The sequence below is a fragment of the Bactrocera oleae genome, chromosome 6, assembly GCF_042242935.1.
Source record: "Bactrocera oleae isolate idBacOlea1 chromosome 6, idBacOlea1, whole genome shotgun sequence".
Classification (NCBI taxonomy): domain Eukaryota; kingdom Metazoa; phylum Arthropoda; class Insecta; order Diptera; family Tephritidae; genus Bactrocera; species Bactrocera oleae.
In genome coordinates, this window is record NC_091540.1 from 8,282,133 (window position 1) to 8,298,071 (window position 15,939).

At 33.3% G+C, this 15,939-nt stretch overlaps 1 protein-coding gene across 2 annotated transcripts; it reads left to right on the plus strand.

Moving 5' to 3' along the window:
- Nucleotides 1-1,663: 1,663 nt before the first annotated feature.
- On the plus strand, nucleotides 1,664-15,110 carry LOC106616888 (putative uncharacterized protein DDB_G0285119). Of its 2 annotated transcripts, none has more exons than XM_014233799.3 (3): nucleotides 1,664-2,594; nucleotides 11,680-12,603; nucleotides 12,667-15,110. In XM_014233799.3, the coding sequence occupies exons 2-3, from the start codon at nucleotides 11,693-11,695 to the stop codon at nucleotides 13,355-13,357; spliced, it is 1,602 nt and encodes a 533-aa protein (XP_014089274.1). In that variant the 5' UTR covers nucleotides 1,664-2,594; nucleotides 11,680-11,692; the 3' UTR covers nucleotides 13,358-15,110. The 2 variants fall into 2 exon arrangements, with proteins under 2 accessions (XP_014089274.1, XP_069967185.1); XM_070111084.1 differs by lacking the exon at nucleotides 1,664-2,594 and adding an exon at nucleotides 9,687-10,116.
- Nucleotides 15,111-15,939: the final 829 nt, after the last annotated feature.

Here is a 15,939-nt window from a genome sequence, read left to right on the forward strand (position 1 = left end):
CTATATGCTATTGTGACCCCATCTGAACAATTTCTTCGGAGATTACATTATTGCCTTAGACAATGCCAAATTTCATGAAGATATCTCGTCAAATGAAAAATTTTGAATTAAAATAAGTGAAAATATAATTTTTTGGCGGTACGGCTCAAATTTCATCAAAAATAATGTGAAATAAAGACGACAAAACTGAATAACAAGCTCAATTAAACAACTGCAAGTATCTTATTAATACAAATAACTTTTCACTTACCTTAAAAGTATTACTAATATAAAATTATTAACAACATTGTATTCAAATAGTAAATATTATATTTTTATCATAAATTGACTGATATATAATTTAACTTTAATTATTAACTTTAAAACACACTATAATCAAGCGGAAAACCTACAAAGAAAATATTTACATATATCATTACTTATTGTACTTTTTTTTAGTGAAACAAATTTTTCTGCATGAAAACACGCTACTTCGACAATATTTACCAACTGTTGTATTCGTACATAAATTACAAGTAATCATTTTAATGTTAACAACTGATAACTCAATTCGAGTGCTTCGCGCCAGTTCTCGCACTTAGTGCGCACAAGTTCACTGTGATTGAAATGCTAATGCAAAAAGCAAATAAGACTTTTGAATTTTTTTTTTTATAACTTTTAAGATTTTTAATGAATGAGCACACATTAATTATAACAATTACTTATAAATTTTGCTTTTACTTTCAACTGCCGACGAACATACCAATTGGTATATTGGCTGAATTGCATAAGATACGCTTACTATGAGTACGAGTAGATAATTTACTACATATTTGGAATTTTTCGCAGCTTGTTCCGGCGGAAATGTTATATGGTAGAAATGTTGCAACCATTACAGAAAATTTGTTAAATTTAAATTCCGAAAATTATTACATGGATGGAAAAATCTTTGCTGTGGCCAAGAAATCGCGCTATAAAAATAATCTCTTACAGGGAAGGTACTAACCTTAACTAGAATATTATCAAGATTTTATGACATTGCATTGAATAGCTCTTAAGTTATTGGTCTCAAAGTGACATTTTTGTTTACAAAGGTTGGAAAAAAGTGAGTTTCATATTTTATTCAAACATTGTTTCTTGATGGGAAAAAATACCGTTGATTACAACCAATGGCTCAATAAGTTATAGCAAATCTGCTCCCGAACATATAGTTATATTTGCTGAACTTTTTTGGAACCACATCAGTACAAATTATGCGCGCGGAAGTTCCGAAGAAGCAGTAACACGATAAAATATCGAGCAAATACATAACATTTTTGTTAAGATCTCAAACGAATGCATTTATCACATTTTTACAAAAGAAAATGCTCGGATTTGGCAGCCAGCTATAATTTCTTCCAAGTTTTCTTTCCCAGACTCAAAAAATGGCACATTGGCAAATAATTACACTCATATATATGTACATTGTAGGGGCAAGAATGTTTGGTGGCAATTGAGCTCGACTCTGGTTCTAGTTTTCAAAAAAAAAAAAAATATTTCTGACGTATACTCTGAACATGTCGGCAGCGAACCTCGTTGAATAGAAAAATTTGTTTAAGGTTAAATTATTCGTTTGATACTTTTAACTTGTTTATTATAATATATAGATTAGGCAATTGTGGTATAAATTTCTTCTACAATTATTTTATTTTGACAGAAATTGTAATTTATTTGAACTGTAACAGACGACAAGGAAAGCTCTGTTTCAAAAATTTGCACATGCGCATAGGAAATAACCAAAACGTATGAATAAGAAAAAGTAATACAGCATCGCAGCCAAAGCAGCATCAATTCAAGCACAACAATGCAACAGACAAGTGGTGGGATGTCGAAATCGCATGAAAAAGCTTTAAAGCTACTAGAAATGGCAGAGAGGCCAGCGATTGCAGAAGAGCAACACAACCGTAATGCGACCGAACACTTTGCATATGATTTAGTCCTTTCGCAGACAGACGACCGAGTGTAGTGCGAGCCAACAAATCAAGTGAGACTCCGCCAATATATAAAATTGACTCGCGTAAAAAATAACTATCCAAATATATAAATATACAAAGAAAAAATTAAGTACTGTATAAAAAAAAATCATTACTAGACTGCCATATAAGGTTAAATATTCAAATGAAAATATTCAGAAATATTATTACTTAAGTAAAACGCGAAAACGTGACAATCGAATAGCAAAAAAATGCTACATTTCACAATAAGAAGTGTGTGAAAATGTATTGCGAAGTTGGTAAGAATTGAGTGCAAGTAGGTAAAAGCCGAGGGAAATTTTCAAGGACTCGTCGGGACAAACCACATACACACGCATTCTAGTTAGAAAAGGTGACAAGCAGCAGCACCCTATGTGTTCAAAATAGTGTTAAAAAACAAAAGCAAACAAAAAATATAAACAGATTTTTATTTGTGTACAATTTTCGTGTATTTGCGTCCACCAGACATACTACACAGAAGACGGCAGAGTCAGACGAAACGTATAAGTTGCCAAAACAAAGAAAAGTGAAAGACGAAAGAACTGACTAACTGAAAACGTGCTGTAGGCGAAAGTAGAAGTTGTGAGTGCAGTTGATAACAAAGTAAGTATGTGAAAGAAAATAAAATACTTGCCACTATAAGGGGCATTCGTAGCTGCAAAAATACTGAATATTTTAATTAGGATTTTATACCTTATGTACTCGTATGCTTAGTAATTGTAAAATGCAAACTTTAATGTAAAAATTTGCAATTTTGTTTAGTAATCTTAATAACTTAATCTTATGGGTTAATATTAAGATTACTACGAAGTTTGTACCACACAGAAGAAAATGTCGGAGACCCTATAAAGTATATACAATATAACTCATCAGCGTGGTGTGCTAATTCCATTTGGCCCTCAGTTTTTGAGATACCGCAATATCGGACCATATAAACAGAACGCTCAAAATCTTTTTATGGAATTTTTTTTTTTATGACAAGATATCTGCAAGAAATTTGGCATAGATTATTGTATAAAGCAAGGCTACAATCTCTAAACATATTATTTGGATCGCACTATTATAGCATATAACTGCCATATAAACCGATCAATCAAAATGAAGTCATTGTATGGAAAATCTTTTAATTGACAAATTATCTTCACGCAAAGACAATAGTCTAAGGCAACGCTAACTGCTCTGAGCATGTCATTCAGTTCGAATCACTACAGCATATAGCTGCTATATATACAGACCGATAAAAATCATGATAAGTTCAACAGAGTTTCTTGAGTTTATCAAATTTTTGTTGTATTTGCAGTACATCCGATAATTTTCCATACAATTTTAAAGGATAAAAACAACTTACTATTGAGCAGTGTTATAGAATAAGCAACGATCAACAGGGCGTATGAGTGATGGCAATGAATATTCAACGCGGGGAAAACACACTTTTGCTTAGAAAACCTCAACTACCATACACACTGGATATTGATATTGTTTATAAATTTTGTATACATATTTTTTTAAATATTTTAATAACTATTAAAATTACAGCGCTCGTAAAACAATTTTATATCAAGCTCAAGAAACATCGCTGAAACTCGTGGTTAACATATATCCACATTTTATACAAACTTAACATATATTAAGTAAATAATTACATTTCATCAAACAAATTTTTTTTGTAAAATTTCTCTATCTTTATTTCTTCTAATTTTCGCAATAGTTTTTTTTTTTTTGTTTTAACACCTTAAGTGATTTAAATTTTGAACAACTTTTTCAAACTGTAAGATTTCCACAAAAGACAGCAAAATGTAAAAGCCATTTAATGCTGAATCAACTTTGACATGATTTCAATTCAAGTATTGCCTTAATAATCATTAACATTGTCAATGACAATACGCATTGGCAAGGGCAATCAGAACAAAGTTGACTGTTGTAATAGAATAGTGGCAAGTATGATGAGAGCTTCCTGCGTCGACAACATTAAACCGCCATGCTTTAATTACAACTACAATGAGGTTACCTTAATGCACTAATCGAATACACGGTATTATGCATCTACATATTTATCTATATACGCATGCATGTACATATGCTTATGTACCCACAAATAAAGCAAAAAGTTGCCTAACGTGCAACCGTTATACATACATATGCATATTGTTGTTGGCGTTGAGATTGTACGGCATTGTGCGGTTCAGGTCGTTGATAACTCTGTGCCGAGCACTTGCACTTGAGCCACATGCACGACCTATAAAACCGCTTGAAGTACCACATAGCCGAACAACCGCACGACGGCAACCACTCACCTAGGTTATCAACTGGTTACCTTTGCTTGTGTTTACCACAGCAATTCTAACTGCAAAGCAACAACAATAAAAACTATGCATAAAACTTACACACAGATTTTTATGCTCTACCTTTGTACAGTGCACTTGAATGCCTTTTAATTATTGACTTTTGCACCGCAATCACTCCCACTATACAAGTACATATATATATACTTGCAAAAGTGCAAGCATAGCGCAGCAATGTATGTAAGTGTGACAGTTTGCAACTGAAAAATTGTCTCAAACAAGAATTAATGTTATGTGTACATGATGTACGAGTACATACTTACACATGTAAAATTTAGTATTACACACTTATATATATATAGATTTTTACATACATATATTAATAAAGTAACGCACCTGCATTCGTTACAGGTTGTTGTATGTGACATGCAAGCATCAACAAAAATTGTAATATAACAGTGCAGCGAAGGCAAATGCAGCATAAGGCATGAGCAGAGTAGGGTTTTGTTGCTTTCTCGTTTGCTTTGCTATGCAGTCGCAAATTAATTACATTTTCCTATTAGATGTTGCAGTTTCGCAACGGATGTCGCGATACGCGAACACGTGGCAAAACAAGTTATTTAGGCATATTGCTTTATATACATGTACATACATACATTAGGTTGAGCCATATCAAATTTGTGGGTTACAATGAACCTATATATAGGAAAAAAATATCACTGGAATGCAGGTTTTTTTTTTGTCTTACGAGTATTCTTAAAAGGTCTCGGTGAACATTCAAATTTCCTCATATAAATCGGTTTTCATTAAACATACCAAAACTTTTGAAGCGTTTCGAATAACATTTTTTACATCGCGGAATATGAATGCGATTTTTTTTGTCATTTCAACACTTTGTATATTTAAAAGCTTTGTAAAGAGAAACAAATCAAAATATGTTTAAAAATGTTACAATAGATTAAAAATTTTTATATCGCGGTACCAAAATATCCAAAAAAAAATCTAACTCAATGAGATTTGTTGCAAATCTAAAATGTGTATATTAAAAAGCTTTGTAAAGTATAATTTAAAATATAATTAAAAGTGTTCATATTTAACAAAAAAAAACCTAGATTCAAATAAAATAAAATATTGTTATTGAAAACAGATTTTTTACATATTATTTACAATATATGGGAAACTTTGAATACACACCATCACCTTTTAAAGGTTAATTGTAATTCATAAATTCAATATTACTGTTCATGGCTCACATATGTATGTGGTATATGTGCTTTTAGGATGTAAAAATTGTAAAACACAAATACAATTTTAAGGCACATAATTAAATACCTAAACTTAAACTTAAATAGATATTATAAATGGTGTGCACTATAGTGAAATTCTAAGGCGATATAAAATGTCTACAGGAATAAATTTGAGGTGTTTTTCTGGCTGCTATAAAAAAACAAAAAATATTTTTCTTATCAATTTTATGCAATGTATTTATTCGCGTTTTAACAATACAATACATAGTGAAAAAATGTAAAACTTAAGATATTATATTACAGCTGTTGAAGTGCGGAGTTGGCAAATATGGTGTGCATAAAAAAATATATATTTATCTAGTTATTAACGTATTAACTAAAAAGGATTAAAATATATTTTTTCACAAAATTTGCTTATGTGCGAAAAAATAATATTTTGTTTTACAATCTTCTGACTTTCTTCAAGTAAAATTTTTTCTATTTATTATAAATTTATAATAAATCGTAGTTAGTATGATACAAACATACATATGTCTGTAGAACTCACGCCAAAATTCAAGAAAATCAGTTAGGCAGAACACATCATCAAACGCGAAAACTCTTTGAAAAAACTAGTTTTGAGAAAAACGCGTTAAAAATTTTCAGAGAATTTGCGAACAGTATCAACTGAGACAGCCGATTTGAATGACGTATCACTAAAATACGAATATATCTCCGAAAATAATAAATTTTTTGACAAATTCTCTGAAGCGCATATTGTTGAAAGGTTAATCTATGAAAATATGAAAAAAAATATCGATATGCTATTAAGTAGTCAATCACTTACACAACATTTTTGATTAAGATATAAACACTTTTTGCGTATTTCCAACAACTTTTCCAGCAAATTAAGATAAGCTGGAATTTAAATGATAATTTGACACATTAAGCTAAACTTGAATCCACAATTTTTCATCAATTTCATTTATACTACAACTAATTACGCACAATTTTGTGCCACAGCCTAAAAGTGAACAAAGTTGCGAAAATACACATGAAACAAGTGTAAAAAATAAAAACACAGCATAAAATGGTGGATAATGCTGTCAACAGCTTTTTACTACCCTCATACATGGAAACAACATGTGTAGGAATATAAAAAATGTCAACCTACATGTTTTATTTTTATTACTTTTTTCTTATTTAAGTATGTTTTGTTATTTAAGCGAAAATAACATGTGCAAAAGTGCATTGCAACACTTAAACGCCCCCACCCACACATGCGCACGCCACACTCAAAATCGCGCTGCAGGACCACTGCTCTACAGCAGTAGGCGCTACCAAGTAACCAAACATCAAAATACTAATTGCTTTGACTCCTAGCATACGCATACACAAACACACAAGCGCACACACATTCACACACAAAAAAGCACTAATCGCAGCTGGATCTCAAACCCACTGCGTCTGGTTGCTGTGCTGACTGATAATTCAATGGCAGTTGTTGTTATTATTTTTTTTTTACTTTTCATCAACAATCGCATATGGCGACGTCTTTGTCTTTGTACAATTACACTGCTACTCACTTGCTGCATCTTTTGTCCCAAGATTTGCTGGATGCATGAATTACTGCATGCTTTGTTTGCGCTTAAGTTCACACATAAAAATTTTGAACCAATGCATGGAAATACATACATGCAGCTGTCTACATGTAGGCATGTATATTACATGTACCATATGTATGTATGTGCCTATGCATGCACGAGTGTCTACCGAATTACACATAGACGTGTATATGTATTTGTTTTTTTTTACGCTTGAAGACAGTCATATATAATTTTATATAGATTCTTATGTACAAGCAGCATTCTTAAATACGTTCATAAATACCTACTTACGTATATGTGCGTATGTGTGTGTTGCTGTCAAAGCTTTTACAATGCTCTTTATTTGTGGCTCGCGTGGCTCCAAGCACTTACTCACACTTTATACTTCGTTTTTTTGTTGTTCTATGCTAGTGGCGAAAGTTATTTGATACATTCACTTGTGTTCGTAGGCGATTCCGCAATGCATTGCAGTTGTATTTGTACTAGGCTGCTGATGTAGCGGTATGATTCACAGTCAAAGTAACAAATAAACATTTTGAAGTGAGGCGAAGTGTGAACACGAGTTGTCAGATGATTCATGCCGATTTTCCCATAAGCTAAATAGATAAAGAACTAAAATTTAATCATTTGTTAGTACATCAACCATATAAATTTATTTACTTATCTTTATCATTATCTTTATCAGAGTGTATTCATAAAATTATAACAATAAAGCTCAGTGTTTAAAGTTTCGCCAATAAATATGCAATGAATATTTATTTTGAGTTCAAGTTTAAAATATATACATATATATTTCTCTTAAAATAAACGTTTATAAGCCAATTTATAAAAAAAATTGGTTTCTTAAAAAGATTAATTGATTTCATTCCATAATACTACATTACAAATATTTAATCACATGGACCTATATATAAAGAGTTTAAAAAATGTTGTAATGGAAGACCTAAATACATACGTATAAATATCGTATATATGTATGTAAGGGCTTAGACCAGTCTTGAGCCTTCAAAAATTCCGTTTATTTATTCTGCGAGTAAAGAAAAAGGAGTCGAATTTTTCTCTCCAGTTTAATTGAAAATTATTTTAGTATATGATAAAAATGTTATATTAATATTTTGATAGGAAAAGTAGCCGTTATTTCGTAGGTCATTCGGCGAGTTCACATTTTAAGAGGATCACACTTACGCGGTCTTAATCTACATAAGACTTAGTAAAGTAAATTGTTCGCAACATGAGGCACGTGAAAACATAAAATTAACAGAAAAAAAACATACAATAAATAGAATAATATTTTTTGAATCCTACATGGTACTTTAAGTAAATAAAACTTAGATTTTTTCTAAAACTTAGACTGACCCAACCGCTTAATACATAACAATTCAGTAAAGGTCGTAAAGTGATCAAAAACCTGAGTCATGCTAAGTGTTAAGATTTTCAATGATAGACTCGTACCAAATGACCTGAATGCACCGACCCACTCTAGCATGTGTTCAATCACCGTATTCGCCAAATTTGGCTCCCTTCGAATTTTTTTTTCTACGAAACTGAAAAATTCTCTTCGGGGCACGCGTCCATTGATCTAATGTACTCAACAAACTGTTCGCGTCATAAACAAACAGCTATCAAACACAGACCAATTGACATATCGAGATCAAAGTTCACATGACCACACAAAGTGGTCTTTACCAGTCTAGGAAAATAATATTTATCGATTCGGCTTGCGCTCGCAGTTTAAATGGTCAGTCCGTGTCAAATTTGATCTTGAATGTCTAGCAGCAAAACAAACAATATTCTTATCTATAGTGAATTATAATTGCAAATTTTTTCCACTGGTTTTTAATTTTAGTTTAAAATTTAACACTTTATTGCGAAGTCATTTACCATAAAATACTACTCTCCTAGCAAATATGCAAATTTACTTGCATAACAAGAATTAAAATGTAATTGTTGAGTTGTCTCCAGCTGTTAGCCCTCCTACGTATAATAACTGTTTATAATATGCGATTATTAATCTGCGTAATTGTTCATTATTGCATAATTTCACCATTACAGTCAAAACACCAGCTGTGTAAACTAAAGCAAAATACAAATCCCCAAGCAATAACAATTTTAGACTGGGCACCATCATGCCGAACTAAATAGCCACTCTCACTCGTCTTTTTCTAATATCACTATCAATCAACCAATGCTGGAGTATTTTAATACCACTGCACTTTAGCACGAACAAGGCGTGATTGGTCCTTAAAATCATTTAAGCCGTAAATTCGTGTAGCTACTGCCACAGCCTCCCTTAAAGAGCGGTGTTTATTTTTTCATTTGAGCGAAATGGTTCATTGAACATAAGGTTGGCCACCTCTGCGTTGCGATGTTCGCGTGGTTTCTTTGTTGTTTCGAACTTCACAAACGCTTCCTTTGTGCGCCATGCCGTTGATGGAACGTCTAGCTAAAAATACGTGAGTGTGATGGAATTTATGTGTAAGACAATGCATGTGGAATAGCACATAGTACATATAAAATGTTTGTGTATAGTCTGACGCATAAGCTCACGAGCAACCAATAATTCGCAGCACCTACTGACAATGTCCAAACAATCGACAGTACCGAACATCTAATCATTTAAGCCAAGAACTCCTTGCTGCTGCTCATTGACCTTGTGTTATTGTGTTGCGGTTGACATTTGGCAGTTGCTGTTGTTGTAGAGTTGAGGAATGTGCACGATTGTTGACTTTCATCTAGTAGAATGGCAGCTTGTTTATTCTTTTTGAATTTTAGCCGTGCAACGACCCTTTCAAAGGTATCCACGAGCGGTTGACATTGCGTCGGTTAAGTCACCAGTTAATGACTTCCTATCTACTTATTCGTGAACTTTTGCTTTGTGTACGGTCGTCGGCGCTTAGATGCCAATAGACGCAGACAAAGCGTTTGACAGAAACAAAACTTATGTAGTCAACAGACACTGGCTCTTTGTTCGTATGCATGAGTGCGGATCTTACTAAAACTTCAATTGTTTGTGGGTTTGAATTGTACTTTGTTATCCTAGAATGTGTTTCAATGCTGGTGTATTGTTGGCAAAGTGAACAGAAACGTGTTATTTAAAGAAAGTCATGAACTAATTAATTTAGATCTGGTGATTAAAGTGGAAAGTAAAACTATAAATGAATTGTTATTAATGCATTATCAGTTGACTATTGCGATCTGTTATACTGCTGTATTTTTATAGCAGCGATTAGAGGCTTTGAAACTTACTTCGTTTAAAATATTGGTTGTACATCAGCTGTACCGGTATGAAATGATTTTTTTTTTTTTTTTTGTGAAAATTAAATACTTATTTTGAATGGGAAAGTAAAAAACAAGTTATGCAAAGTATTAAAATCCAATTTTCAACTTCTGCCTAGGAATCGAAATGCTATTCACTTTGGATCTTTCCCATAGCTTTCAAACGTTCTGAAATTGTTTTTTGTGCAACATTTAACATTCCATTTCCATTTCCATTTGCTTTTGACTTAAAGTATCATTTTCATTTAATATTGCTTGCAGTTCGGTGTCTTTCAACTTTTTTGGTGGTCTGTCACGTTCTTCACTTCACACATGAAAACTTCAATATTATCTCTGAACCGTTGATATCATCATTTGCATGCTGCTTCTGATAGAGTAAGATCACAACATGCCTCGACAAGCATTCGATGCGACTCTGCAGCATTTTTCTTCAAATGGAAATAAAAAATGTATGCTTTCAGCATTTCTTCACTTTCCGGTACAAAATTGGACATTTGACAATGAAAAAAATTAAGTTGTTTCTTCAATGACTGTAAAGTTATTAAATATGTTTGACAGATGTCAAAAATAAAGACTCGTTCACACCAAATGTTTCCTACCAACACATTTGCAACTTAAATCATACCGGTACACCTGGTAGATTATGAGGTTTTTCCAAAATTTTGGTTAAATAATTGATATTTTGGTTTTGTATGCCCTGAACTGGATGCATTAAGTTTGGCATTAAGTCTTTAACAACTAGAAGGAAAAGTCAGAGACCCTATAAAGTATATATAGAAGTGATTAGTGTGACGAACCGAATCGATTTAGCCATGTTCGTTCGTTCGTTCGTCTGTATATACGCGTACTAGTCCCTCAGTTTCGATCTGAAATTTTGTACACTTCCTTTTTCCCCCAAGAATCTGCTCATTTTTCGGTACCGCGGATATCGGACCAATATAGGATATATCCTTTGATTAAAATCAAGTCCCTGTATGCAAAACTTTTTTATTTGACAAGATATCTAGACGAACTTTCGCATCGATTATCCAAGACAATGCCAAAATCTCCGAACAAATTTTCCAGTTTGGACCACAAAAGCGTATGACTGCCATACAATCTGACCGATCACAATCAAGATAAAGATCTTTTTAGACTCTTTTATGCTATAATAAAAAGTATTACAGCTTCGGTGCAGTCGTAGTTAATGTTTTTCTTATTTTATCCGATTTTGTTGCGATTCATTCTTAGTATATGAGTATGTGTATATAAAAACGTTTCTACTAAAAGGATTATTTTTTCATAATATTTCCTACAGTTAGACGACGGAAATGCACTTCTGGATAGACAAACGCTCACAGCAATGTGGTTTCGGGAGATCGAGAGTTGCAGCCTCACTCTCTGGCGCCGGCGGATCCGGAGTGGGTCTCAGTTTTGGTCATCCACCGCGTCGTATAAGCGGCGGCAGTGGCAATAAAGCGAGCAGTAGAAGCAACGTACTGCCAGACTGTCATCACAACACTGCCGCCAGCAGCAGCAGCAGCAGTCGCAGCCATCAATATCAACAGGCGCAATTGCAACATCACCATCAACTGCAACAGCAACAGCACTATGCCAATAACAATAATAATTTGAACAGCGGCAACAATTGTCAACAACAATCAAATACGCACAGCAGCAATAATAGCAATTATACAGGTAATATAAGCACCGCCAATGCAACAGCCTCAGGCGCCGCAATGCAATCGACCACATCGGCGACGCTTAACAATAATCCCCACCAGTACACCTACCAGCAGACGCATCAGCATGGCAGTGTTCCAGTGCAGACCCATCATGCGTCCGGCAACAACAATTTAATGAACAACAACAACGCCAGCACTTCTACGTCCATGGCTACAGCAGCCGATGCGCGCGGCAACACACCAGCAACGCAAGATTTTAATCAGCGCGCGGGTGCCATGTTGCAAAGCAACGCAAACACACCGAATGCAACGCTATATCAGCAACACGTCAATCAATGCTATGATATGCGTAGCTATCATCATCCTCAGTTCGGCAATATGTCCGTACGACACTATCAATATTCGGGCAGAAATTGTAATGGGCCAACGCACGCTAACTCAAATCCCCCAACACATGCATATCGTAATGGCAATAACAGCGGCGCAAGGACAATAATTGGTGCTGCTCATTCGCAACACTTGGACCAAATAGCATATCGGCAACAACATGGTTACAGGTAATCAGTGCTATTTGCCAGTTAATAAATTTACCACTTCTAAGCGCTCAATTATTTTTTCAGTCACTCTGCTGCAGCGTGCGCTCAATCAAACGAGTCTATAATGGGCGGTTCCGCGCCTATTTCCACTAATACCACAAATACAGCGAGCTACGCGGTAGCTAACACAGCGCATCGCTATAGTTCGGCAGCCATAAATATGCGCACAAGCAACATGACGGTAGACGCGAACGGTGGCGACGCTCAGCTGCTACCTTCACACCTTAAATGTGGCATGTGTGCTTCGCTAGTGCTGGCCTCCGTCTTTGTGGCGGGCGCAAAATTTTATTTCGACCATCAGGGTACTGGCTTGGAAGTGTTGATTTTTTGTGCTTTTTCTGCAACTTTCTTTTTGGCCGCCTGCACCGTATCACTGTGTCGCGTACCAAAAGGGCTATTGCCAAGCGGACGCAATGCCGTATTGGGTGCGCAACCGCATGCTGATGCCGAAAGCGCTATACATTATACGCGTCCACCATACGGTAGACGTGATATTGTGAATGCTGATGGTAGTAGTGAATTAGTTGGTTCGGATGATATACAGGGCGCACCATTATGTGGCCAGTTGCAATTGATTGAGGATTCGGCTAGCGCCGGACCACCACCATATCATATAGCAATATACTTTCCTGAGACAGAGAGCAATGGAAAGGGCAAAGACGCACCGATAGATGACGAATCACCGCCGCCGTCCTATGATAAAATACTTATCTAAATCTATACAATGCATAGTAATAATATATGGGAATGTAGTAGAGAGCTAAATGTGTTTACGGCCAAAAGAGAAAATCAGCATTATTGGCGCATAGTTGAAATCCTCATTCACATTTTCTCATACTAAGAACGTAAATACAATTATTCATATCTTTCAACAACATGTCTTACTTCCGTTTAGTAGATGAAAATCGATTTGACGCATTGGTTATATATAGCATCGTGGGGCTTGGAAAATTCCAATTTTATTTTTATAATGATTCCCTTAATCAAAGCCTGTATGACAAAAATCTTCAAACTATTCACACAACGCGTAATCTTTGTATAATTTCCATTCCGCTTCTTGAAGAGGCGAAAATCAAATTTAAAGAAAATGGTCTGACAGTCGAAGACATAAGCGATATAGTATTATTGTTATTTGTTAACAATTATAAATGAGTGCCACACCACTTTTTCATCAACATCATATTTGTATACATATAAACAACTCAGATATATGTACATATTTCCATTCCAACTAAGCTGCTTCACGTCATCTCTCTCTGACTACAAACTCTCTACAATCTACATTTTTTATGTATGCTCAATATTTTTATATACACTTTTTTATTCAAACTAAACGTCTACACAATAATCTATATTAATATAAATAAATATATATATATATATATATATATATACGAATGCTCACGTAGTGTAAATAATGATAAGTTCACATACATACATATATCAAACAATATTTAAAATAAAAAATTTATTAAAAATTATTCGTAAAGTAATAAGTTTGTGGAAAGAATTATGTACTCTGTACATATTATAAGCTAAAAGCTGAATTTAATTCAATTAACTGATATACAAAAAATTATGAATTGAATAACATTCTACGAAAATATTTTTATCAATTGCAATATGTGTGTAGATATGTATGTACATACGTATTATATGTATATACGAGTATATATACAAAACAATGCTCAAAGTGGGATCTTGGTAGAAATCTATATCTTCATGAAATTGATATTTGCCAAATTTATAAAAATCATTAAATATCGCAAGAAATTAACTAGAATTTCTATTTAGAAATTAATTATGTTTGTAAGCATAGCTTTAAGTAAGTTGTTGGAAAAACGTCATATGAATACTGCGATTGGAAACTTTCTATAATTTATAAAAAAAAGACCTGTCATTTGGTTCTGTGATATGATATTTACGAGTAAAACAAATAATACAGTAAAACCTAACCCAAATAAACAATGTTATTCCAATGAACATATATACATACATATGTACATATACCTATGTATAATAATATAAAACAAGCATACTATAATAAGACATACTTACATACTTATGTATGTAGCTGCATAACTAACTGTTATATTCAGTTTTCAACTGTAGGAAGACGAGCGCACAGTAAATAACATTAATATACATATGTATAATTTAAGCATACTATAACATAGTGTACTATAAGAATTGAACTTGAAAAAGTTTGTTTGAGATTAAATTATGTTAAAATGCAATTAAATAGATGCGAGTGTATGTATGTAGTATGGTATTGATCTGATGCATACGTATATACAGGTTAGTAAGTATAATACAATATGTAATTACTTAATTTATGATATTTAAGAATGTGTGGGAGCGAAAATGTTTTAGAAATGAGTTATTAATGAATGACTTCTATGAAGGGTGAATAACCAAAAAATTTTAATTATAAATTCAACAATAAAACACCTAAATAACGAAAAAATATTAAATTGTACGAGTATAAATTGCTTGGCTAACAAGATGGGTTTGTATTATACTACACAAATATATTAATAATCGATTTATACCTATATTTGCAGTTAAATTGTTTGTGTTTAATAATTTTTTCATATTTTATGATTATTATTTTCAATCATTCTTCAAATCTTCGACAAAAATAACAGAGACTGTTCCTAAATTGTAATCGGCAAAAAGCCTTTATTTTAGTGACAATTCATCATAGTTCAAAGTGAGTCCATACATAATAAAAATATTACGTTTCAAAATCAACATATGTAGTATTATGAGCTAACATATAGTGGGTAAAGAGTATATAGTATGTAAATAAATACCTTCAACTTAGCAACTCAAATTGGTAGGCATGCCAGCAGGCTAGGTGTACCGTTGTCTTAAGCCTTGCAGAAGCAAGTATTTTATAAATACATACATATATATATATATATATATGCATCATTCTGTGAGCTACAAGGATTCAGCTACTGATATTGTTTTATACCAATTTTGCATTTAATCCATCTTAAATATTACAATAAACAGTTGCATAATGTATTCGTACACTTAAGAACAACTGCGCAAACAAAAATCAATTTCAATTGTAGCAATTCGGTGCAATGCCCGGATACTATTATAGGTTATCGACTTTTGCGAATGAAAAGATTAAAACAATTGCAAAAACAATAATATATGTACATATGAACTTACGTACATAAAGCGTGCACTTATACGCTCAAAAGATTTTTCGATGTGTTTTTATTTGCCTTTTTAAATTTATATTTACAAACAACATCCGCTTCCGCGATTCCATATCCTCAT